This window comes from Neltuma alba, unplaced genomic scaffold (assembly GCF_004799145.2).
Source record: "Neltuma alba isolate B1F8T4 unplaced genomic scaffold, ASM479914v2 tig00011576_pilon, whole genome shotgun sequence".
Taxonomy (NCBI): domain Eukaryota; kingdom Viridiplantae; phylum Streptophyta; class Magnoliopsida; order Fabales; family Fabaceae; genus Neltuma; species Neltuma alba.
The window spans coordinates 2,259-29,270 of record NW_021636230.1 but is presented as its reverse complement, the minus strand read 5'-3'; the positions used below and the strand labels follow the sequence as shown (position 1 = coordinate 29,270).

The 27,012-nt window shown below is 32.5% G+C and overlaps 3 protein-coding genes across 4 annotated transcripts; 2 read left to right on the top strand and 1 right to left on the bottom strand.

The window, feature by feature from the left end:
- Positions 1–691, top strand: LOC114715151 (uncharacterized). The gene is made up of 2 exons (XM_028899944.1): positions 1–496; positions 601–691. Exons 1-2 carry the CDS (start codon positions 17–19, stop codon positions 643–645), a joined length of 525 nt encoding a protein of 174 aa, XP_028755777.1. The 5' UTR covers positions 1–16; the 3' UTR covers positions 646–691.
- Positions 692–10,576: 9,885 nt separating this feature from the next.
- On the top strand, positions 10,577–18,520 carry LOC114715150 (heat stress transcription factor A-4c-like). 2 transcript variants are annotated; one of them, XM_028899943.1, is made up of 5 exons: positions 10,577–10,587; positions 12,499–12,505; positions 14,380–14,801; positions 14,922–15,955; positions 17,808–18,520. In XM_028899943.1, the coding sequence occupies exons 3-4, from the start codon at positions 14,586–14,588 to the stop codon at positions 15,906–15,908; spliced, it is 1,203 nt and encodes a 400-aa protein (XP_028755776.1). In that variant the 5' UTR covers positions 10,577–10,587; positions 12,499–12,505; positions 14,380–14,585; the 3' UTR covers positions 15,909–15,955; positions 17,808–18,520. The 2 variants fall into 2 exon arrangements, with proteins under 2 accessions (XP_028755776.1, XP_028755775.1); XM_028899942.1 differs by lacking the exons at positions 10,577–10,587; positions 12,499–12,505 and having other exon boundaries at positions 13,925–14,801.
- Positions 18,521–22,107: 3,587 nt separating this feature from the next.
- On the bottom strand, positions 22,108–23,298 carry LOC114715147 (transcription repressor OFP5-like). The gene has a single exon (XM_028899940.1). The coding sequence runs from the start codon at positions 23,296–23,298 to the stop codon at positions 22,108–22,110; it is 1,191 nt and encodes a 396-aa protein (XP_028755773.1).
- Between the last annotated feature and the right edge of the window lie 3,714 nt (positions 23,299–27,012).

The window sequence follows — 27,012 nt, the reverse complement described above, 5'->3', positions numbered from 1 at the left end:
GTTCAAAATCTTCTCAATGGTAGCAAAGATCAAAAGAATTCCAACAAAATCCATGAAACCTCGCCGTAAGCGAAAATCTCCGATCGAACATGTGGTGACTATCTCCTCCGCTGTCCTCTCCTCCATCCGCGGCCGGATCACCAAACTCTTCTCCAAATTGACACAAATCTCCACTCCCAATCGTCGCCATAAACGCTATCGGTTCCTGAAAAAGATACCCCACTGGAAAGAAGAACAATTTTATGAACAATCCTTGAACTCTTTTCGCATAAATCTCTTTTCTGATCCCTTCTTGTTACCCTCATTGAATTCCCCCGATAGAAAAACCGTCTTTCTCGACCTGGACGAAACCTTAGTCCATTCCAAGGCCAATGCACCACCAGAACGATTTGACTTTGTTGTGAGGCCGCAAATCGACGGTGAGATTATGACATTCTATGTTCTGAAGCGGCCAGGAGTGGATGACTTCTTAGAATCATTGGCGGCGAAGTATGAGGTGGTGGTTTTCACGGCTGCGCTGGAAGCTTATGCCTCGATTGTTCTTGATCAGATTGACCGGAACGGACGGATTTCTCACCGGCTTTATCGTGATTCGTGCAGGGAAATAGATGGGAAGCTTGTGAAGGACTTGTCTACGATGGGTAGGGATTTGAAACGGGTTGTTATCGTTGATGATAACCCAAATTCGTATGCGAAACAGCCTAACAACGCGATTCGCATTCGGCCATTTATCGATGATCTTGGTGATCAAGAACTATGGAAGCTGATCAAATTTTTTGAGGTCTCCGATAGTTTTGAAGACATGAGAGACGCTGTGAAGAAATTCATAAGCTTTGGAGAATTGACATTGTGATCTTGTCAGACAGGTAATCTTTTTACTGTTACTAATGCATTGTAATGTATGTGTGTAAATATATATATATATATATATATATATATGAGTGTATCAATGAATGTATTTGTATATTCTGCTCAAAAAAGGAATGTATTTGTTTATAAATAAGCATACATGGCCAGTGTTTTGATTTTAAACAGGAAGAAAATGTGAAATTATTAGAGTTTTTAACTTACAATTTTGCGCATTACAAACACAGTCCTCTTTGCTCTGGCCCTGAATCTCTGTTTTTTTATTGTTCGTCAGCTTGAACATCCAGGGAATCATAATTTTTTTCATAGCAGAGTTCTTAAACTTTTAATTTTTCTCAATCATAGATTTTTAAATAGTTTTATTTAAATTATAAATAAAAGTATATGTTTGTGATGTCGATAAAGTTTTCTCCCCCTTAATAGTATCATCACAAGGGTCATGTAAGAATATCAAGAATTCAGTGTAGTTATGTCTAGATTTTGGAGCTTCTTTGTTTGAATTAGTGAGGAAATTCACTATATTAGTTATATTATGGGGGGCCTTTGGCTATGAATTAATTTTCTTAATTAATTTTCTCCCTTGATTCCTTGGAGAGTTCGAACAAGTGGTGTGTTTCATTTGCTCTAACACAAAAGACCAGCAGACAATCATAACGGCATAGTAAAACCAGGACCTGGCCTAATTACCTTGGAGATGGAGGCCTTAGTACTCTGCAACAATATTCCAGTCATTGGGCTTTTTGTTTTTCCGGCCTTGTGTCGTGGGGCAATTTAATTCTTATATTCTATGCTACGATAACCAGCCTGTTTTGCGTCTTTGGGCCTTTTCAAGATTTACTGATCTCTTGACGTTCTTCTACGTTGCTCCTTTAATCTTATTTATAAAACATTTTTAATATATTTCACATAAGCTAGGAAAATCTTAAAATATATTAACTCTTCATTAAAATATAATAAATTTTTAATTTTACCCCTATTTAATGTATATCTTTCAAAAGAAATAACTATCCACATTATAATAAATGAATGACAAAATAATACATTTATATTAAAAATTTAATATATAAATAGCGCCGAAAGAATATGTAGTTAAGATACAAATTTATCTACTCTTCCGATCTTTAATATAAGACTCATGTAACTAATTTGATTAGATTAAGGAAGTTCGGTAAGTTAGTTAATTATAAGAAAAGTAATACATTTTTCCTAAAACACCATAATCATCTTTCTTAATATCCTATCTCACTCTTTTACTTAATTATGGTTGAGGGAGTATCCATAGGGATAATTTAGAAAAAATTGATAAATATGAGAAATGGGTCTTATATTTAGGACCAAAACCAACTCAAGAATTGAGTCATATATTAAGAACTGGAAGAGTAGAAATTTTTGTTCAGGAGTAATGTTGTTTTGAAAGTTTCAAAACATAATAACATTGCCTTTTGACCAAAACAAATATAGTAATGTTGCCCACTTTTATTTAAAAACTGATATTAACTGTTAAAATGTCAATATTAAGCGTTAATATTGTTAATAGTAAAATTGGCTCATCAGTAAAGACTTTTAAGGTAAATTCCCACTTTAATGTATATGATCAGTCGGGGGGGTCATATATGTGGCATGATCGGATTGGGAAATTGATGGCTAGACTAGGATAGAACGATGATTCCAGCAATGTTGCAATTAAATCTCCTTATTAATTTATAACTTATTTCTTTGTCATTATTAGGTTAAAAAAAATGTTACTGTTCTTAAAGTGCTTCTCCGAAAAGAACAAGTAATTCGGATAAAAAATATTAAAATGTAAAAGGACAGACAAGATTAAAGTCCCATACTTTACTTTTCTTAAAATATTTATTCGATTCTTAATACAAGACTTAATTTTAAATTGATTTTAACTTTAAAAATAAGACTTATTTATCATACTTATCAATTTTTTTCTAAATTATTCATGTTAATACTCCATCTGATATAATCAAGTAAGAAAAAGACAGAGAATATTAAAGAAGTTGATTATAGTGTTTTAAAAAAACATATCATATTTTTTTATAATTAACTAACTCACCTAACTTTTTTAATCTAATCAAATTAGTCAAATAGATCTTATATTAAAGACAAAAAGAGTATTATCTTAAAATTGTGGGGGTTGAATTTTAGGAGGGAAAAAACCACATGTTCCTTGCAAGAAAACTGACAGATCTCAGAAAGAGCTTCTCCTCCTCGTCAACGCCTCTCTGGTGGCAGTCGCTTATGACACTTCTTCGCCCTCTTCGTTGTTGAACGGAAGCCAGAGAAACGATCGACGGCGGGACTACGACAGAAATCAAATTAAGCAAATGATCAAGTGCAATATGAGAGAAATCAAATTAAAAAAATTATCATATTTAAATGATTAACACAAACTTTGACCCCTTAAACTGCTTTCATTTTGATTTTATTCTCTTGAGTTTATTTTTATTTATAACATTGGTCTTTATAATTTAATAAAAATTTATACCATTTTACCCTCTCCAATGGACCAAAACTTATGGTTTAAAACTTGAGGAATCAAGTCAAAATGAGGACGAAGGGGAGAGAGAGCGCACTGTCAGATCATCCTTTGCTATTGTGGGTTAACGGTGTTTGCAACATTAGTAACGGAAGGAGTTGTAAATTTAATAAAATTAACTACAAGGATTCAATAAAAAGAAATAAAACTATAAGGATCTAATTCAAAATCTGATCAAACTATAAGGACCTGCAAATGTATTTTTCAAAAAAAAAAAAAACAAAGAGCTTCTAATTGCATCACTAAGGGCTCGTTTGGAGTTCTGTAGGGGTGGAAACAGACCAGGTTTTCCTCTTAACAGGCCATGCTTGTCCTGTAACAAAACAGCCTGAGTCTAGCCTGTGGCCTGTTATAATCTTTTTCATTAGCCTGAGCCTGGCCTGTACAGAAACCTGATCTGACTTAAAGCCTGTTAAAAGGTCTGTATTTTTCAAAATCTACAAACAGGCTACCATGCCTCAGCCTTCAAACAGGCCGAAAACAGGAATCCGCAAAAAACAGGCCTAAGCCTTTAAACAAGCTGAAAATAGGCTTTAATTACATAAATCAATTTAAAATTATAACAACACAATCTCATCCAAAATCATCTAAAATACAACATATGGGTTGGCAGGATTTGATTAATCAACAAGATAACACAAAATACAACAACAGAACAATTTTGATTAAAATCACAACAACTTAGACCAAAAGGAAATATAGCCACTAGCTGCAAATCATCAAACTTTTAAGCTAATTTCTTCTTCATGCTCGAACACCTTAAAAAAAAAGAAATCAAAATAATAATATTAGATTATAACATAATTTAACAAGAATAAAGAAAAGCATCATTTTTGGAATTTGGACCTTTGGTTTTTTCTTTGAAAGACTTCAATGTCTGTATATCAGAAGATACATGGGTATAAAATATAAAAGTTGATACGACTGTGCAACAGAAGAAACAGAATGCCTAAAAAATAATATATACAAAAGAACTGAAGAAGATTGCAAGCTTGTGAAGTTAGAGTAACAAAATATTTTATTACGATTTTTTTTTTTTGCATTCAAGGGCTAGACGTTGAAAAGGTTAAGAAAAATTTTGAAACTTAAAGCATCCAATTCCAATCAAAGTTTTTCAAGTTTATCTTTGAATTCGCCCTTACTGGTAATTCTGAGAACATAAAGACTCTAACATCATCGATATGTGAAATGAACTTTTGGTTTAGTGGAATCCAATTTGTCTAATAAAATGCCTACCTACTTAGAAAGGTTGCGCAATGCAGGAAAAAAGAAAAGTGAAACAGAAGAGCTTTGAACCATAAGGAGATAAGAGTGGACTGCACTTAAAGCTTAGTCCGGCGCCGCATTTTCAAGAGAATCAAGTTAAACTTTGCCAGGAAATTTCAGAACATGGGGGTTGAGCTTGAAACACATTGTTCGTTTGAAGGGAAAGGGAAAGGGAAAAAGACATGAAACAAATACAATATTTCACTTGGACTATACTATACCATTCTTATACTATCTAATTTATGATTCCCCATTCCCATTCAAAACAAATATGATTTAATATATATCCTACCTGATAGGCAAGGCAAGAAACATTGAGTAGCCGCAACGGTGAGCACAAATGAATGTTAGAGACCGAGTAGTGTAATGGCAAGCGCGGACGAAAAACGGAGGCTGGAGAGTCAGTAGTTGAGCACGATTGTGGAGACCGGAGAGAGCAAGCAGGAGCGGCTAGAGTTTTGGTTTGAACTAAAGAGGAAGAGTCGTGAATCATCATAAAAGAAGCCGAGGGCAATGTAGATTAAATAATTTTTTTCTTGCCAACTAATTAACTAATTTGGTTTAAAATTATAAACCATGCTTGTTGGGTGACAACTGAGCACCTGGGGCAAGTGGCAAAGCTCTTATCTTCTTGGCATTAGGTCTGAGCATAACATATTATTAATATATGTTACAGGCCCAGACCGGCATAATAGTCTTTATAGGCTTTCTAAAAAGCTTAACCCTAGCCTGATAAATAAAGTAGGCCCCTAAAAAAGCCTGAGCCTGTGTTTAATTTTTAACAGGCTAGGCTGTAGGTCCCTAACAGGCCGCCTGATCTATTTTCACCCTTAGAGTTTTGTTTAAAATAGACTTTTAAGTAAATTCACTTAAGTCGAGACAAAACTCTTCTCACATACTTACCTCGCATTCCATAAATCACGTTTAAAAAGTTACTTATAAGTCAATCCAAACAAGCCCTAAGTCATTTGTAAGGAGAAGTCTTGTCCTACATGTAACTCACTTATAGTATATTTAATACTTATTTTCTAATTTTGCCTTTATTTAATTCTTTTTGGAAAAAAAGGAAAAATACGTGAATGATTTGTAAATATAAAGAGAGAAAATAGGTAAAATTAAAAAAATTTGTCAATTTAATTTATTTTTTATATAAAAATATATCACAAATGATCTATGTTAAGAATCATACTTGTATCTGTGTGTTTTGTAAAGTTCAACACAACATAAAAATTTCATGGTAAAAAAAGAACACAATGTAAATTTTTGAATTTCTTATAAAGAAAAGTATGAGCAAGAGCACAAGTCCCCCTTGACTCAATATGATAAATTTGTGTGCATCCCAAGGTCGATTGTTTTGATATGGTTGCCGAGCACTTTCATTCAATCATGTTCCTAGAAGAAAATGTTGTTGTGATGAAAAATACTCGGCACGTGAATAACAATTTTTCTAATTAAGTAAATTAAATATTTTACAGTTACCTATTGAAAAGATGGGGAAATTTTTCTGCTTTTTACCGGGAAAAAAGCAATAACAAATATTTCAATATATTTTTATACCAGAGTTATTATTGTCTGGCTGGAAACAAGGCATTCCCTTTTTAAACACGTCAAATGTACTTATATTTTTCTCATCAGCCTTCATTCTTATTCAGATTCTTATTTCCATTGCTATGAAAAAATGGCCAACCTTTTGAGGAAAATGGTTAAAATGGCCCTTACATCCAACCTATCGGGTAGATTTTTCTGGCAAAATAGTAAACTGAACTAGTTTTGGGTATGAAAAGAACTTTTCTGATTTGACCTCAAGTTAGATGGAAAAAAAATTTGACATGACTTTAAAATCAATCAAAAGTCATTTTGGTTGAGTAATTTTTTTTCTACTTGTGACTTTTAATTTCTTTATATTTAGAAGGTGTTTGAAAAATTATACAACTACCTAAAAAAGTATTTCTAGATAAATCAATAATGTCAAATTTATTTTTTTATCAAAAATTTATTTAAATATAAATCCCATTATACTAATAGACTTTTATCTCAACATTAATTTGCAAATGTCAATTGAAGAAAAAAACTTTTATCAGCATCAATCGAAAACAAGCTAAATGTGTTTAGAACAAAAACTTGCAGTGACTGCAATCTCAATATATTGTTCTCGATTTATAATTATTACATTGTTTAGAAGCATCTGGAGATCCTCTCCACTACATAAAGCAAAACTTCTTTTAAATGAAAAATAATCAAATTTAACTCATTAATGTTGAGTTCTATAAATTCTTTTAACATTTATTCTGATAACTCAGAATTTCACTAATTGTAAATGGAAATGAAAAATACTTGATAGAAATTGGTTCATGTGATAATTTAAATTAGTCGGATCCAAATTTACATGACTCCTAAAAATTGGTTTGCATATATCTAAAAAATTTTTTTTTCAAGTTTTGAATTATAAAATATACTTTATGAATTATGATTTGGCAAAAATTATGGCAAGGCATAAATTTTGTTATATAAATATTGGATATGGCAGCTGGCAGAAAAGGAAATGCCATCCAATTCGTTTGGGTGCCACATTATCCTCTTTGCCGTCTCCAATTTTTGCAGCATTATCCGATCTATATTTTTTGGATAATTTTAGCCAATAACTACTTTATGTTACTCAGAAATTGTTCTTCTCTTTTTAGGAATATTTGCTTTTAGTTTTTTTTTTTTTTACTGATAGTGACTTCACAGCAAGACTGACAACTACGTGGTTGTGAGGGTGCTTAATAAGCTTTACTTTTTTTTTTATGAGATAAAATTTTTTCATATATTTACTCTGTACCATGTGAGATCACTTAAAATAAATAGATTCAAATAGTTGATTGAACATTATAGGTAAAGACTCATGATTGGAAAAATTACTGGAAATGGGATGGGTTGGCTTAAACCGCTTTCATGTAAATTAACAATACAAAAAGGTTGTTTCCAAAGATTATAACGACACATTGGTATGTCCTATAGCTAACATTTGAATTGTGGTACCGCGTTTAACTCGCATAAAGAGGGAGGACCGTTGTTTTTTTTTTTTGACCAGCGAGGGAGGACCGTTGTTGGATGCACAGTCCACACTCATCATAATAACGAGTATATAATACTCATTGTAGTTTGAACTATTCAGATAAATTTTAGATAGTTCATATTGAATTTAAATTTTTTATATATTTTAATCAACTTTTTCTTTTAACAGATACAAAATTTAAAATAAAATAATATCATAACTAACATATCTTTAAAAAATAAACTTATCATTAAAAAAATTGTATATTAAAAATTTTAAATTTGAACCATCCATATTAGATTTCGGATGGTTTAGATTGTAGTATAGTGATTAGCACATTATGTTCATCATTGTGTTTGACATTTATAGCTTATCGGAGTTCTCATGATTTTTATTAATAATACTGATTCTTCTTTTAATTTTGTTGTTCAATTTAGTTTCAAACTTTTTTCCCCCAAGACTTTAGGTGGGAAAGATCAAAATATTATTATTTTAATAAAAGAAATGGTCAAAAAATTGTAAATGATTTAATCATAGAATTTAAAATGGGTCAAAAAGGATAAGAGTTATTTGTAATGAGAAGGTACTCAATAAAATTAAAAGAAGTTTTACTGCACTGTTATAAGACTAATAATATTATATAGTAGTGAGTTTTGGACTTTAAAAGGATCTCATGAGTATAAAGTGGGGGTGGCTAAGATGAGAATATTGAGAGGGATATATAATTATGCAAGAAAGATAGGATTCATAATAAACTAGTATGCGAAAAAGTTAGAATAGGTGCTATCAATAAGAAAACGGTAAAAAAATTGTTTGAGATGGTTTGGTCACAGTTAAAAAAAGCCTTTCGATGCGCTGGTGAGAATGATTAATTAAATAGTATGAAGTCCTCTAAAAAGTGGTTGATGAGGGTTAAAGAGAATGCTTAATAAAATTATAAACCAAGCGAGATCTTTTAATTAATAATATCTTTAAAGATTTGATCTTTGATAGAACTTAATGATATCGTGCAATCTAACTGGACTCCACTATGTATTTGGTCCACTTCTTTGTGGTTCCACTAAACGATGGTCAGAACATATTTAAACAAATAATAAGAAAAACCCTCTTCATATTTTTCTCTCCGAAAAGATGCGAACTCGTGAAGGAAAACAGGGAAAGAGGGAAAGCATGCAAAGGTCTTATCTTTTTTCTGCCAAAAGCGTCGAAACTTGTGAAGGCAACGGATGAAGAGTAGAGAAATTTCAATCAAGAAGCTATTTTGATATTGGATAGTAGTTTGGTATAACTCATTTGTCTCTTACATGCTAATCTTAATCCACATCTCTATTTTTTTTTTGCTTTTTTTTAATATTTCTTCCAGATTCTTACTCTCTTTTTGGGTACCTTTTTTTTTTCAGTTTCTCCTTTTACTTTAAGTAATGGATACAAATATGACTCCCACACTTGGTCTTGAATTTGAAAATATAGAAGAGTCAAGGCAATATCAGGTTGGCTATGATAGAATAATAGGGTAAAAGAAAACTCTAATAAGAGCAAAAAAGATAATTCTATCATATATTACAAATATGTTTGTTATAAGGAAGGAGTGAGAAAAACAGGTAAAAAAAGATTTTAAAACTAAAAAACCTCAACAAGAAACAAGAATAGGATGTGAAGTCCGAATGATAATTAAAAAGGTGGATGAAAAATACAGAGTTCCTAAACTTCTTTTGGACCATAATCATTCTTTGGAGCCTCAAAAAACTATTCATATATTTGCATCACAAAGAAAATTTACTAGAAGCAAAAGGATATGCTTTGGAGGCTGCCAAAGATTTTGGGATTAGACAAAAAGCCTCTTTTAATTTAGTGAGTAAATATGCAAGAGGTAGGACTAATTTGGAATATACTAAAAATAATTTGAAGAGTTATTTAAAGTCAAGGAGGTAGCGGAAAATGGAATTTGGTGTGGCGGGGTGTCTAATTCATTATTTTCAACTTCAACTAACATAAAGTATTTCATTTTTTCCATGCTTATTAGATAGACTCGAAAGAACAAATAACTAATATGTTTTGGGCTGAAGCATGTATGCTGATAGATTATGCGATGTGATTTCATTCGATATGACATACTCTACAAATCATGAAAATGAAGGATTTTCTATTAGTTGATGTTGAGAATAACGAATTACACACCTTGTTGTGCCAAATTCCATTTCCCGCTGCCTTTTTAATTTTAAATAACTCTTTAAATAATCTTTAGTGTATTCCAAATTAGCCCTCCTTTCTGTATATTTACTTGTTAAATTAAAAAGGTCTTTTGCCTAATCCCGGCATTTTTGGCAGGCTCCAAAGCATATCCTTGGACTTCTAGTAATTTTCTTTGTGATGCAAACATATGAATAGTTTCTTGAGACTCCAAAAAATGATCATGGTCCAAAAGAAGTTCAGTAACTCTGTGCTCGTTTCCTGTCAAAACTTCTTAGTTTTAAAATCTCTTTTATCTGTTTTTCTCACTTCTTTTTTATGACAAACATATTTGTAATATATGATAGAACTATCTTTCTTGCTCTTATTAGAGTTTTCTTTTCTAACACCAAATCATATTCTTCTCCCATGGTCAACCCAATATTGCCATGACTTTTCTATATTTTCAAATTTCGAGACCAAGTGTGGGAGTCATATTTGTATCCATTACCTAAACTGAAAGGAGAAACTGAAAAAAAAAGAAAAAAGAAGAATGTACCCCAAAAAAAAGAGTGAGAATCTGGAAGAAAGATTGAAAAAAAACAAAAAATAGAGATGTGGATTACGACTAATATGTAAGAGATAAATAAGTCATACCAAACTACTCGTCTATTTGGTAGTATAATTTACATTACATAAAGTAAGTATTATATTCAGAATCGGTCCATTACTATCCAATATCAAAATAGCTTCTTGATTGAAATTTCTCTACTGTTCATCCGTTGCCTCCCCAAGTTCCAGTGCTGTTGACAGAAAGAAGATAAGGCCTTTGCATCCTTGCCCTCTTCCCCTTTTTGCCTTCACGAGTTCGCTCCTTTTTAATTATTTGTTTAGATATGTTCTGACTATCACAAAACCGCGTGACACAGTTGGAGGTGGAAGAAATAAATAAAATGGCACCGTTCAGTGGAACTGGAAAGAAGTGGACCAGATGGATATATAGTAGAGAGGCCCCCGACCTCACGCAATTCATATAGTCGACCCTGACGATATATTTATTATAAAAACATATCATTTAACTTTCACATCAAATGATGTATTATTTAAATTTTTTATGTTTTATTTTTACTTGATGGGCAAGTTGCTTACAGTTTAAAACTTGAAAGAGATAACTTTTAACAAAAAATGATGAGAAAGCAAAATGAAAACTGAAAATGAAAGGGACGGCTATTCCCAAATCCCAACCGCATATCAGGTTACCAAGCAAGAGTGCATTTTGAGCCACTCTATCAAAAGCTCCCTTCCATTGTGATTATTAATTAATAGTAATAGTCTTAAATATATAATATAGCATTTTACGGTACTACTTGTTTGATACGACCCCTCCAATGATATCATTATTAAATAAATTCTGTAAATTAGTTAGAATAAATGCTTTGTTAAATCATGATGATCAGAATCTTTCTGATACATATGAGAACAATACAAGTGCATAATATACTTTATTTTACAAAAAAATATGACTTTAAATGCAATGTTTCAATTTGATAAGCAATGTATCATGAAAAAAAATGTATCAAGCATTCAAAATATGACAAATAATAGGTTTGATTGATAAGTATTCCTTCCACCTACATCCCTTAAAAATATGTATTCCAATTTTATATTCATATGACAAAATATATAATACTCATTTATTATTATGAGTTGTATTTTATGGTTCCATTTATAAAGAATTTTGCGAAACATTAAGATCGTAATTAATGTATTCATCTTAAAATATTCTTGACAAAAAAATTACTTAATTCTCATTTGGTCGTTTATTCACCATAAAAAAAAGTTAACTATATTTAATTAGGATGTACTTCAAAAATTAGGATGTTCATTTATATGAAAAATATAATACAAAAATTTACTTCTTTCTTCTTAAATACTATCTCCGGTCCTAATTATAAGAGCCAGTTGACTAATTTGAGAAAATTAAGAAAAGAAGTTAAGTTATTTATTTTAATAAATAAATGTTGTCTTTCCTAAAATATCCTTACTAATCAAGTATGTTGGCTAAAACTATAATTATTAGAAGGACTATTTTGAAAAAAATTGAGTAAATATGAGAGACAAAATGGATTGGAGTCTTATATTTAGGACCAATATAAAAATTAAATAGGGTCTTATATTAAAGACCGGAGGTAGTGTTTTTTTTTTTTTAGCCATTCTTTGTATCTTAAATATCTAATGCTTGCTTTGTAGCTTTGAATATAAAAGGTAAAATTTTTGTAACAGCAATTAAACATGTAAAATATAAGTATCATAGATGAATCTTCAATTAAAAATACTACTACCGTAGATAATTATAGGCAATTATTTTAATATAAAAAAGAGACACAATCATGCTGTCTTGCCAATCCCATCATTCCAAGTACCAAACCACACAGATTGAAGCCACGCCATCTCCTATCATCAATGAAGCTGTGATCCTTATCCTCTGTCCCTCGCCCAAATGTCTTATTTTATTTTATCACAAATTTTTAAAATATCGTAGCCATTAATTAATTCATTTTAAAATAAGATGGGCCCCACATTGTGGAATTTTGCCGCCGCCTCTCTTCAGCCCAATGGTCGGCCCCCCAATGAAATTCAGGGCTATTTTGGGAAATCTAAGATCCGCAAGACTATTCTTTTTGTCGTTAATCGCGTTGGTTAATATTAATAGGTCAAAAACATATTACGTGTGCCTCTCATAACAAATTAATAAGGTATGCTCCTCTTATCTGTCACGTGACATGACTTTTATCATCCTAAATAAAATACTTAAGCAAATGTGCAATGGTTTACACATCAGCCATTCGGAACTTTTCTATCAATATTTTATTTTATTTATTATTTCTTCAGTATTTAATATAAAACTTAATTATTGAGTTGATTTAAGTTCTAAATATAAGATCTATCTATCATATTTATCAATTTTTTTAAATTACTCTTATAGATACTCTCTCAATTATAACCAAGTAAAAGAGGAAGATAAGATATTAAGAAAGATGATTATAGTATTTTAGAAAAAATATGTCATAGTTTTTGTAATTAACTAGCTTACCTAACTTCTTTAATATAATCAAATTAGTTAAATAGATCTTATATTAAGGATCGATAGAGTATCATAGATAGAGTAAAATAGAGTTTATAAAAATGTAAAAAAAGGTATTCACATACACTTTTAAAATTGAGTGGGTGCAGCTCAACTTTGTGATTATTTTTCAGCCATGTACAATCTATTTTTAATTACATTTAAATTTTTTTTATTTTGTATATAATTGAAAAATGGTGCACATAATTAAAGAAAAATTGTACCTACTGAAAATAAGTTGCACATGGATTTTTAAACAAATTTCATGTACCTTTGAAAAATAAATTTTGCCATGAAGAATTTTTCTGCAATTTTTTTCGTAAGATATCAAAGTTAATATCAAGAAAATCCTCAAAAATTTAGTTAATATACTTTATATTATTATATTAATATTGAATGAAACCAGAATAATATCCACCAAATGAGGATTGTGGTCAATTTTTTTCCCCTAAAAAATAACACTCCTCCATAATATAACACCAATTTAACTAAAAAAAAAGTAAGTTAGTAGAAATATGACATATTTTTTTAAAATATTGTAATCATCTTTTTTAATATTCTTTATATCTTACTTAATTGTTATTGAGAGATTATCAGTCAGAATAATTTAAAAAATAATAAATATAATAAATAGATTATATATTGAGACTAAAAATTAATTTAGTAATTAAGTCCTGTATATTAACAACCGGAAAAATATTAGAATAATTAAGAAAACAGAAACGCCGTGACCGAAGAAAATATATTAAAAAGGCTTGCAACAATATAAAATAATACTTATACAGATTTAAGTTTTATTGATTATATGGATCCGTTGATTTTGATTCGCCATTAATTTCTGCGAAACTTCTCTCCGTGGGTCAAACGGAGATGACCCTCAAAAGGAAACCCTTTCCTCTGCATCTCCGCGTCCCGCTTTCCCTGTTATTTCATCCTTTTATATCCCTTTTATTTTTCATTGGATTTTAATTAACCTATTCTTGTTACTTTACCTGCAAGCTTTCATTTTTATAATTTTCTCATAAAAAGGAGAAAATTTTCCTTCCGCTCTGGAAAAATCAGACCGCAGTACTATTCAAAGCCGGCAAGAATCCTCTGGGCTTCTAGCGTGTGTGGTGACAGAACGAATTTTACTCGCTTGGGTATGTATAGGTAACACCGGTCAGAATGATTTGTTGGGTTTTGCTTTCAGCGACAATAGAGGCTGCTTTTATTTTCAGCATGAAGCGTTCGAGCATCTGAATGGAGAGAAGCGAAGCGCGTGCGCTTTGATTTGTTGAAGGATTTGTCTTGTTTAATCGCGAAGGTTCTGAAGGACAGATAGAGTTGTCCAATCATTGGCTTTTGTTAATGAATTGTGGATTATAGATTGGCTGATTCCGGTGAGGAAGAATGAGATCATTGTAGGTTTTTGTCTCGGTCAAATTGCACGGAGGAGTAATGGTTTTTGTCCTTTGATCTGGAATCTGCCCAGTATATGTATGTGGATTGAAGATTCTCTTTTCTGTCGCAAATTGGGAATTTAAGTGGTGATTAATTGACTCTTGGATTTTAATTGGGTTTGAGTTTCTCCCATGGATGAAGCTCAGGTTGGCTCTGGTTCCTTACCTCCTTTCCTGGCGAAGACATATGAGATGGTGGAGGATCCTTCCTCGGATTCGGTAGTTTCTTGGACCAGCACTAGTAAAAGTTTTGTAGTATGGGATCCGACCGAATTTGCAAGGGTTTTGCTACCAAGATTCTTTAAACATAATAACTTCTCGAGTTTCATCAGGCAGCTGAATACTTATGTAAGAAGATCGAATCTTCTCACGTTCTTGTAGTTACAGCTTGTTTTGCATTTCATTTTTCCTTTCTGTGTTTTGATAGCTTAGACTGTGTTTGATCATTTTCCCTCTCCTTTTGAACAGGGTTTTAGAAAAGTCGACCCAGAACGGTGGGAATTTGCGAATGATGATTTTATAAGGGGAAAACCACATCTTTTGAAGAGTATCCATAGGCGAAAACCAGTTCATAGTCATTCTTTGCAGAATCAGCAGGGACATGGGCCTTCTCCATTGTCTGAATCAGAAAGGCAGAATTTCAGTGATGAAATAATGAGGCTTAAACAAGATAAAGAAGTACTTGCCTTAGATTTACAGAGATATGAACAGGAATGGAAAACTTGTGAGATACAAATACATTGTTCAAGCAACCGTTTGGAAAAGTTGGAACAGAAGCAACAAAAGATGGTTTCCTCAATTTCTCAAGCCTTGCAGAAACCTGGGGTTGCTTTAAATCTCTGGTCACTTTCAGAATCCCCGGATAGAAAACGAAGGATGCCGAGAGGTGGATCCTTTTCTGATGAAGCTAGCATTGAAGATCCTATGGAGACTTCTCAAATGTTACCTAGAGAAATCTCCATGCTGACATCAGACATGGAGCGATTGAATCAGCTGGAATCATCTCTGTTATTCTGGGAGAACATTGCACTTGACTTTGGTGATACCTTTATTCAGGGTTCTTCAAACTTGGACTTTGATGAGTCTACAAGTTGTCCTGATAGTCCATCTATATCGTGCGTGCAACTAGATATTGAAATTCAGCCAAAGTCATCTGGAATAGACATGAATGCTGAGCCTGCTGCATCTGCTGTTCCTGAGACTGTTCCATCAAAAGAACAAGTAGTGGAAACAACCACCGTGGCGACTGGTGTTAATGATGTCTTCTGGGAACAGTTCTTGACAGAGAATCCCGGTTCGTCAGAGACACAAGAGGTGCCGATGGAAATGAAGGATTCTGGTGCCAGAAAGAATGAAGGAAAACCTATTGAAGTAAATAGATTTTGGTGGAATGTGCCGACTGTAAATAATCTTCCGGAACAGATTGGGCATCTTAGTCAAGCAGAGAAAACTTAATTGCAGTGAATTACCATCCGGCTTGTGATGCCCAACAAAAATTTTAGGTATGATTCGTTTGCTCTGCAACAGTAATATTTCACACGGTCACACGCTGAGTTGAACGTTTCTTCGTCCATTGATTTCAGTGGATTAGACTGTTCACTAATCTGACTGTGTTTTTGTTCTTTTTCACTTTTTTTTTGAGGGGGGGGGGTGGTTTGCAACTAGTCCCTGTGTTCTATTAGGACTAAACCTTTATGAAATTGTGATGTTGGCATTTTTATACTTCACCATAGGGAAAAAATTATTTGCAGATGCCCTTTGATGCTTTCTCCAGCGAGAGTGACCTTTGAATTATATTGAAGATGATGATGTGATGTAATTTTCAAGAATTAAAGCTTGTTTTTGCCATTGTGATCTAGAATTGCTATATCCTATGGAGGGAGGAAGAGGCGAAGGGCACCAAATTGTGACAGTTGAATTTGGATAACGAGAGCATTTCTGCATATGTCATGAATATTAACTGTAAATAAGACAAGTGAGAGAATACGCAATGTAAATTGATGTGTAAGAGTAGAAAAGACTATTGGTTTGATATTAATAATTTAGTTTTTCACTTACGGATAAGATGTTACTGGAAAGAAGGATACTGAAAAATACAAGATATTATGCATATTCGTCACTCAAAAACTCCTCAATACTATGTGGCTTACCACAAATGAGTACCATGTGCAAGAAGTTTGATTTGACATATAATACAGTAAAAAGTTCAACATAGTTGCCCAGCAATGAAGGTCATTGTAGGTGGGGTTCAACTACATAATAAATCTTATGGCTACTTAAAATCGTCTTTTCTGTGTTATAATTCATTCACTTTACTGGGGGTTTAAAATTAATGTGATTTGCTGCACCTATGCGATTGTATGAAAGTTTTACCCTGGATATTTTCTCTGCGTAGCAAGGGCTTATTCTTAGTTGTCATGTTTTGAACGAAAGAATTGCAAGTTCTGTAAATCTCTTGATATATGGAGGGGTAGAGTAACATAGATGCTACTTGATGTTGGTCTGCTGTCCAACCATTTGGTGAAATTCTGACATCATCACATTCCTTACTTGGTGAAGGTTCCTTTTGTTTTTGGGCCTTATGTTGAAGGTCCTTATAACAACTGAATTTTCTTTGGGCATTAAAATATAGATCCTATTACAAATAACTTATTATAGCAAAAAATTGATGAGTAATTAAGATTTTGTGGCATGCAATATCTGCAAGGCCATTAAATAGCACATTGCAGGGCTTTGATACCAGTTTCAATAAATTACTTGGCCATTCTTTTTGATGACAGCTTTCGTCATATGGGAATTGGTACATTGTTTTCAAGTTTAATGATTGGGAAGTGAGTATTGTTCTCAAGTTTAATGATTGAGAAGTGAGAACCTTGAATATAAGACTGATAGTTGGGAATGAAAAATCCTACGCTATATGATGAGAAGCTATGCACATAATTTCTTATTGGAATCAGGCTGCCTAATCTTACTACTAGTTCCTGGATTAGGCAAATTGTTTTGTTTTAGTTTTAAGTTTGTGAAAGAAAAAAAAGAAAAAAAAAAAGAAGAACGATTATTATGGTTCAGGTGACAAGTGCGCGCATGCTCCTCTGTGTGTGTGGAGTTCCATATTAATTGAAAGGTTGATTCTTGCTGCTATTTGGCTCTCTATTTGATCAGAATTCTATATTTGACACGTGTGTTTCCAGCACACTATTTAACTAGTTTATATCAGAGATGTTTGGAGACAATCTGGTCCTGTCTTATTCCATGCTTCTTTTGGACCTGTCTTTTCTGAAATGGGAATGGAATATATTTTTAGCTCTTAGAGATTGACAAAAGCAGTTGACCTGACGTGTTGTATCGTTACAGGTATCAGGATTTTGATTGAATGCGACAATTGGCTTCAAATTGGGTATTGCGCCAGAGGCTGGGTGGGCTTGTGGATATGAAGACAATTTGAATTGCTAATTGCAAGCTTTGATGCCAGACGTGTAAAGCAAATACTGAAGGCTTTCCACCTTTCTCATTTCGGAACTTTACTTGCGCTGATTTTTGTTCGATAGTTGTTTGTGGATTGGAGTTCCTCTGCCCTAGCTCTGGCAGGAACACAAAGGTGAATATACTGAGATGGAAACAGGGCGCACCTTGCACACAAAAGAATCTGCATTCTGGAGTGTCCAATGAATTTGAAGCATGGATGCTCTGCTTGGTGAAAGTGGTTCATGCAGTACAGTGGCATTATGTGATGCATGTAAGCCAACCTTACTCAGCGGGATAATGTTGCTCCTTCTTGTTGTCGTGGATGGTGATGCTCTGTGGAAGTGAATGAAGACGGCAGATTCAGAACTTGCAGATATCTCAGTTCTGTTGGGATTTATTGCATGGGATGAAACTATGAAAGATGGATCTGAACTTAAATGATTGTTAGAATGTAGATGTAACTGAGGCTAGCTCCAATTTTTTATTGGATGGATTGAGATGTTGCACAGCCTTATCAGTTATTTTTGTTTGATCACCTGTAAAATTAACTCTTAGCATGTAGCTTTTCTCTAATTTATGTACCATTCATTTCCTCTTTACCAGTTTCTTCTCTCTATTACTTCAGGTACAGGACATTTCCTCATGTGGCCTAGTAGCCAAAAGCCAAATCTCCAAGGCTGTATTTTTCATGCCATTGAAAAAAATTCATAATTATATGTAAGTTAAAGTATATATTTGATTTTTTAATTTTGCACAAAATTTAAATGTGGTCTTTTAACTTTGAAAAAACATATATTTGGCCTTTTAATCCTAAAATTATTAGGCTTCAATGATTTTTTTATAATGATCATGGATTTTTTGAAAATTAAATTTAATATGTTAGTATTTGAGAATGTTTTATCAACATTTAAGATCTAGATGTCATCATTTTTTTTAAAAAAATTTAGAGTTAAAGAATTAAAGATATATTTTTTTAAAGTTAAGGGGTTAAATTGAAACATTATACAAAATTAAAAGATTAAATATATATTTTAGTCTTATATGTATTTATAAATTGGAGTTGAAGCGTCCTCATTTGAATTTTCTTATTCTTCACTCATTGGTACGTTGCATCCAAGGAAGTTGATTCCGAGCTGTAATCCATACTTGTTCTAGTCAAATTCAATTCGGTTTTGGTCAAGTCAAAGATTGGATCTGCTCCCCTCATTTGGGACTCTTGGTAGTTGGTATATGTATTATGTGTACTTTTATATATTATTATTATTCAATAATATTAGTTTCTTTCTATCATTTCTTTTATTAAAAGATTGAAGAGATAATTATTCTAAAATTATTTTTATTGCATTTTCTTTCTCATTCCATTTTACATATCAAATTGATTGAGTTTAATGAGTTTTTCAACAGGAATCTAGCGAGTATGCTTCACTGAGTCATTATTTATTAATCAATATTAATATGTATTTCTTAATTCTTAAATATAATACTAGAAAATTCTAAAGGTACATAAATTACTATAAATTTCATATTTTATAATGAATTATATTATTTATAAGTTATGAATAATACACTTTATTTATTAAAGGGAAAACCATATTGAAGGTACCTATACTTTCTCTCAATTTTTAATTTGGTACCTATGTGTTTTTTTTCTCTTTAATTAAACATTTAATTTTATCTTTTTAGCAACATTAGCTCTTATAACTTTGTTCTATTGATATTTTTAGTCTCTACATAAGGATTAATGATGTTAATAGAGGAAAAATAAAGATTTAGTTAAGAACAAAAACCATAGGTACCAAATTGAAAATTGAAAAAAAGTATAGGTACCTCTAATATGGTTTTCCCTTTATTAAATTTCATAAAAAGGCACCAAGAAACCTGTTTAGTTTGCCATTGCAAAAGGACGAGCAAATAGACGTCATATCATGATATGCAGAAGTGTGATAGCAAAAATCTCAAGTCAAATTTTATGTCTGCTTCTTTTAGCATATTTAAATTTACAAGTTAAAATAAATTGACTGTAGCTGTGGAGTTTTTTCTTTTAGTATGTTTAAAATTAGAGGTCACCGTAAATTTTCAGAAGCATCTTGAAAATAATTTAAAAACCAAAATATAACATTTTTTTAACTGACTGTAGTTAAATGGGAAATTCAAGAGTGTATTTTAGAGAAACTAAAAGATATTTTTAGAAATAATTATGTTTTCTAATTTTTTTTTATATTTACAAATAAGTTATCTAACTTTTATATGAAAAGTCTCAAAAAAATACCTCTTGAATTTCAAAACTCCAAATAAATTTTTTTTACTCTACTTTAATAACAATTGACTACATTTGAGAAACAAATAACAATCCATTTTATAATAATTCCTGATTTGATATTTTAAAATTTTAAAAGTATTTTTCTGAAATTTTTTCATTTTTATATTAAGTACAATAGGGAGTAATTTCTTTGAACACATATATGTACCATTTGGAGTCCTTAATATAATAGATAATTGGATGTTAAATTTGATCTTAAACTTAAAATCTCAATATATTTTATCTCCTATTTTTTTTTTTTTGAAAATGTTTCTACTGTTATCTTTCAGTACGTCTATTTGATAGGGAAATGAGGGCAAAATACTGTGATGATATGATCGTATTCATTATTACTACGAATGCAGATTATTTGACCTTTCTTCGTAAAATGCACAGCATATGCTCGATTAAATGCCCAAAAGCAGTGCTTTTTGTTTTTGGATAGGCATTTAAGGCCAAGAGGTAGGATTCCCAAAGACGAACGGTATTGTGTAATGAAGTGGGGCGTGCTCTGCTTCGGTGAGACGTGGGAGCTTTACAACTTTCGAGTGATATTGAGCTGTTGGATCTAGCAGAGTTCACTTCTGGGAGCTATGACCCGATGCCATCAAGCTAGTTTTGCCTCCGTTCAGTCACCCAATATGTGTCTTTTAGGAGCTCAACGTCATCAAGCTATATGTCACGGTCACGAATATGTATATGCATCTACAAGAAGATAGGCGTTCAAGGGGTAACGCAAAGTAAGTTACTTGATATCGAGCCTTCTCGCAGCATGACAAAAGTTGATGGCACGTATTTATGAATCCATGGAAGGTCAGCAAGAACTTACTTGCTTCCCGCTTTATGATAGCCAACTTCTATAAGTGCTCTAGGTCTTAGCCTTATAACTGTTTATCGACTTATTTGGCACTGTGTAGCTGTGGCATAAATGCGAGCCTTGAAAGCTGTCAGGTAATGGGTCTCTAGCATCCTTAAGGGCTTTTGTTAAACTATAGGTAGTATAGACATTGTTATTGGGTTGTGTACTGGTCCTATTGGGCCACCCATCAATTCCCTATTTACTCCAATTTGTTGCCTATAATACGGCCTCATACGTAGTATATGTTCTGTACCATTTATTGATCTCACTGGCAAAATAATTTCTTGATAACACTACATAATCGCTTAAATTCATTGCGCGATATGATACTTGAAACTTTGTAAGAGGAGCTCTGAACTAATGAAGTGTTAAAATTTCCAAAATGCCTGATAACTTTGTCGTCTGCATTGAAGTTCACAAGTGGTTTTCAAAATATCAGAATGCAAAGGCTTTGATAATGTGCCTCCAGAAGAGGGCAAATTGTGCTTGTTCAAGCACATATGATGAGTCAGATTTAACTTTTTCTCCCAGGCAGGCACAAATCTAACTACGATCAGATTGATGTGGATTTAGCAATGCATCAATCTTACTGTATCATTAATATAACTTCTTGAGATTTGGATTCCTTCCCAAAAAATTTTCAGTACACCTAACACTCGAGAGGTTTTCCCCCGGTAGCTGAACTCAAAGCCAATGCCCAAAATATTGCTACACGTATCCCAACATCAATTATATATATACCCTAGTATACATGCACAATGAACTGTATGTAGCTGAGGGGATGTTTGAACTTAAAATCTCTTGATAACTACTCAAACCTACCACTGCTAGATCACTTTTGGCGTCTCTGCAAACTCTTGTTTGTAGTTTCTCGTGCGTGAACCTAAAGCAACTTATCTTGAATTTCATGAGAAATATTTGAAGGAAGGAATGAATTTTAACTAAAAGCAAAACATCACGGGAAAAAACAGAAGTTTGAAGATTAACTACTTGAATTTCTGCTCAAGTTTGCTATCAATTAGAAAGAAGTTCTAGTCATAGCAGCATTGCTTGTTTAACTTAATACCCTTACTATCTAAGTTCATGGTGAACCATACCTGCCGAAATACCTTGATGATGAGATCATGGTATTCATCAGAATTCAAAGTCAGATAACATGCTAAAAGCTCTTCCATTTCCTCTGGCTGGCTGATCTGCTTCTCTCTGATCATCTCAACCATTGAATCTCTGAAGTCTTGTTGTGGGTCCAATGAAAACTTTACCACGGCAAAGCTATCTAAGCCTTGCTTTCCCTCCCTGATTTTCTCCTTTGCTTTCTTCATCTTTAGTTTCGCTTTCCTCATCTCTTCTATAGCCTTTATTTTACATGTTTCAACATTGGAGCTCATCCTTGGAGAAAATACTTTGACCTTAGTGCTGTTCTTTGATTTCCTCCTTTGGATTTCTCCGCTCACTTGAGGTGCCTCACTCTTCTTTGCAGTCTTTGCCTTCAACTCCTCAGTTTGATGTAAAATCTGTCTCTCATGTTTCTGAAGGCTCAGAGTATTAAATGCACGATCTTTCATTCGCGCATGGCTAGACTTCTTAAAATCATCAAAATGGGCAAAAGATTGTCTTCTTGGTGTCCAAATTGTTGCAGGTGATCCAAGTTGTGGCGTCTCCTTCACTAACGATAAAGCTGATGCATCCTCTGCTTCTCTTTCCAATTTTAAGACTTGCTCTTCCAATACTCTTTGAGCTTTCCTCTCAAATCTCCTCCTCAACTTTTCAAATTCCTTTCCTCGACTACGCTCATTCATCTGTGGTAGAATCTTAGTATCATTTGGCAACTTTCTTTGATCCTCCTTGAACGTTGAAGTCCCCTCTCTTCTTCCTTCCTGTTTCTCAGCATTCCATCTACGACCTATATCCAAATTGTGCCTTGCTGATTTCACAGTATCTTCACTTTTCTTACGTTCATGGCTGTCCTCGCCAAATGAAAGTCTCCAAAAAGCGTCATCATCCTTACCGTACAACCTACCATCATTACCACAACTATACTGCATTGAAGTAGCCGATGGAGAATTCAGCACACCCTTTTGTTTCAATTTTCCAGGAACTGGCTCTGTGCTGATTCTCATCTTCTTGAACTTGGACAGCCATGAAAGGGGAGATACATGAGAGATGAAAGATCGTTTAGATGAAGAAGAAACTGAGGAGGATTTTCTTCTACCCCACTTCATAATTGCTGGTATTGATAAGATATGATTCTCGTGTTTTTGGATTGGAATTTATTGGTTGGATTTTGGCTTATGCTAGTTTCAAATGGAGAGAACTAAAGTTATGGTTGTCTGGAAGAAAGAGGCATAAGAACAAGAGGGATTTATGTGGCTGAGGGGAGTGGGAAGGTTAGGCTGTTAAATAGGAAGGCATGTTTCTTACTAGTTGTTTTTCTATCCCCGCTATGCCTATGTTTTCAAAGGAGACACCCGCCCCAATTCCTGTGACCCCTTAGCTACTTTTCCCACTTTCTATTGTGTACTGGTAAAAAGATTTGTGCCAGCACTGGGGACCACTTTTCTAGGCCCACAAAGTCATAGTGGGACCTCTCCTAATGTCCACAAAGTAATATTGCCACTATTTTGAATCTTCTTTTTGAGTAGATTAAATTTTCTTTGTAAAGGATTTTATTTTTCTTCATTTAGTTCTCTATATATTAGTCACTCTCAAAAGCTATGCTTCTCAATTTAAGGCCCGAAGTATTATTACCAAATCAACATATCTCTATATGTAGCTAACGATAGAATTTCATGTGCTTCCACATGTGTTTTTAATCACAAAAATTATGTTTTAGATCAGAGTTTGATTTCATTGCGTCGAAGAGTCCACAATTGAATTTCTTTTTTCAAATCAATGTTTTGATTGTGCTAAAATATTTGAAGAATAAATTGGGAGTAAATCAATCTTTCCGGTTCTATCTTGAAAACCCTAATTTTTGGATGATCAACATATGAGTAATCTTTTGAAGACTATATTGATCCATTCTATTATGAAATTTCATATGTTGATGCATGAAAAATTTAATCTTGAAGTCGGTAAGAAATGAATCTTGAGATATACGTGGATTAAAGGAAATAAAGGAGAAGGAAATTGACAGGAATGAAATTCAATTAAGTTTTTCCCTTACTTAGATTTTTCAAGACCATTCATTCACTTTCATTCTCATTTATCTTCAATCTAAAATTTTCTTAGCAGGCATTACGTTTCATTGATCAAACCAAAGAGATAGATTCATTAAGATAAGACCGAATACTGAAGAAGATAATAGTAATTCCAATGGGCTATTGTGACTGCTTAGTTAAACATAGGTTATGAGTAAGAGACTTAGAAAGTAAAGGACACATGGATTAGTTTCAGAATCAAGAAGACTGACTTACTGGAGGTTGCCTGTGGCCTTGAAGTAATCATCATAACTAAACATCTAGCCCACAATGTGTCATTTTCATCAACACCAGGGCATTAGGTGGAATGTTGTCTTTAATGGAGATTAGCTTCAATGTTTATGTAACAGGAAGCATGTCTATTGTAGCAATTCGTGCATAATTTAGCAGGAAACCATGTGGGTTCATAATATTCATATAAAAGACAAGAATAAAGGAGTTGTTAAGATTTCTCTTTTCGTAATATGGTGATGTAGAAGGCTAAGTTCTCCTTCCACTCATATTCTGCCTGCAAAGTCTTTGCTTCTCTTTCTTTCTTTTTCTTTTTCTGGCTTTATTTCTTTACACAATGTGTCTCAATCTTCCCGTTGAATCATCTATCCATGGTTTGTACAGTGTGGCTGTTGCTAGGTTTTTTGGTTTTCTGGGTTGGGATGGTCTTCTTGGGTCCCACGTGTCAACTTGTATACTTTTAATTATTCTAGTTTAATTTAGACCAACAAAAAGCCTTCTCTTTAATTTCTTTCGTAGCTAGGTTATATGTGTTAGTAAGAAATTTCACAAGATAAATGGATTTTTCTTTCTTTCCAGAAAACTTGTATGGGCTACATTTTCTACGTGAAAAAAAAACTATCTTTTGTTCAATAAAGCTTGTATTAATCATATCATTAATATTAAAATAAAGCATATAATTTATTGTAAACTACACAGCTTATAATGCACAAGGAAATAATGTGGTTTATTACTTGTAATGTTTCAAACAATGGACAATTCGGTTAAGGAAATAATTAGTGATGCAAACTGATGAATAGTGGCAGACGTTAGATTTTAGAAGTTATGAGCATTATTGATAAAGTAGATTATAACATGGCTATTGGAGTTTTTCTTTTTTTGAGAATAGTTTCAAATTTAAGCAGACCTTAGCTTTTTAAGTGTCTGTGAAGTTCCAGTTTGAATTGAATAAAATAGTTGAGTTTGGGTTAAACTAGACATATTTTAAACTTCTATTCTGGTATGCATAGAAATGTCTAATATTTGATCCAAACTTGATAATTAAACATTCCTAGGTCAAATAAAAATATTTTAAGTATAACTTCAATTTGGGTCCAGTCTTGAAGTAACTTTAATTAATTCTATATTTTATTGGTCACGTTTGCTTCACATAAATACTCTTTCGGTTCTAAATATAAAACCTATTTTATAATTTAAATTGTATTATAAAATAAGTCTTATATTTAGGACTAGGGGAGTAATAAATAATAGGGTTGCACAAGTGAAAAAAGAGAGCATACCTTGTATATTTTTTTGGAAATTAGTCATATGTTTAGAGAAGCAAATAACGATACTAATTATATATAGATGATGATCCTCCTTTGGGCGTAGAAATATTTGCTAATTAATTTGTGTAATGAGCTTTTGTGCTCATAATTACTCGTGTTTTTTCCTCTATAGTCTCTTTTGGTAGGAAGCATTGAAAATAAAAGGTAGGGATTGCCGTTGGGATTGAAAAACTTTGTTAAAAAAATGCTTAACATGAAAAATTTCTTGTTACGTGGAATTAGACAAACCTATATATATGTGTGTGGGATTGGAGAACGCCATAGTGGAATGTGGTATTCTCCAATCCCACCTCAATGGGTTTGTCTAATCATATGTAACAAGTAATTATTCATGCTAAATACTTTTTTAATATTTTTTTTCAATTACAATTTCATCTATATCCTTTATTTTTAATGCTTTATTATACCAAATAGGACCTATATGCCTCAACCCTTGTCTTCCCAAAAGAATAGCAAGGTTGCAAATTATCTATCTAGTTTCGTTCAATTCATATTATGCAAGAAAAGGTTATATGTTCATAATAATTTTCGCAAATTATAAACACTCTGATTTCTCTCAGATTTTCATTTGAATGTAAAGGACTTGTTCTAATATTTTGAGTTGGATAAATAATTACTACCTCCGGTTCTTAATATAAGAACTTATTTGATTTTTATTTTGATCCTAAATATAAGATCCTAATCCACTTTGTCTCTCATATTTATCTTTTTTTTTCTAAGATAGTCCTCCTAATAGTAGTAGTTCTAGCCAATAAACTTGATTAACAAGGATATTTTAAAAAAACAACATCTATTTATTATAAATAACAAACTTAACTTATTTTCTTAATCTACTAAAATTAGTCAACTGATTTTTATATTTAGGGCCAGAGGTAGTATATTGGACTACTTGGTTAAGTTTGGTAACAGACAGAGTCAATCATATTGGCCAGTTTGATATCATCCAACCATATCTATCCTACTAGCTTTAGGGCTTGTTTGGTTTGAGGAGAAAGTAGGGGAAGGAAGGGAGGGCAGGGTAGGGAAGGGTAGGAGAGATTTTATCTTCACCTTGTTTGGTTTGATTAAAAAGAAAGAAAGGGGAGGATATTTAATGATCCCTTGTTTGGTTCAAAAAGGGGAGGGAAAGGATAGTTATAATTAATTTACCATTTTATCCTTACATATTAGTTTATAT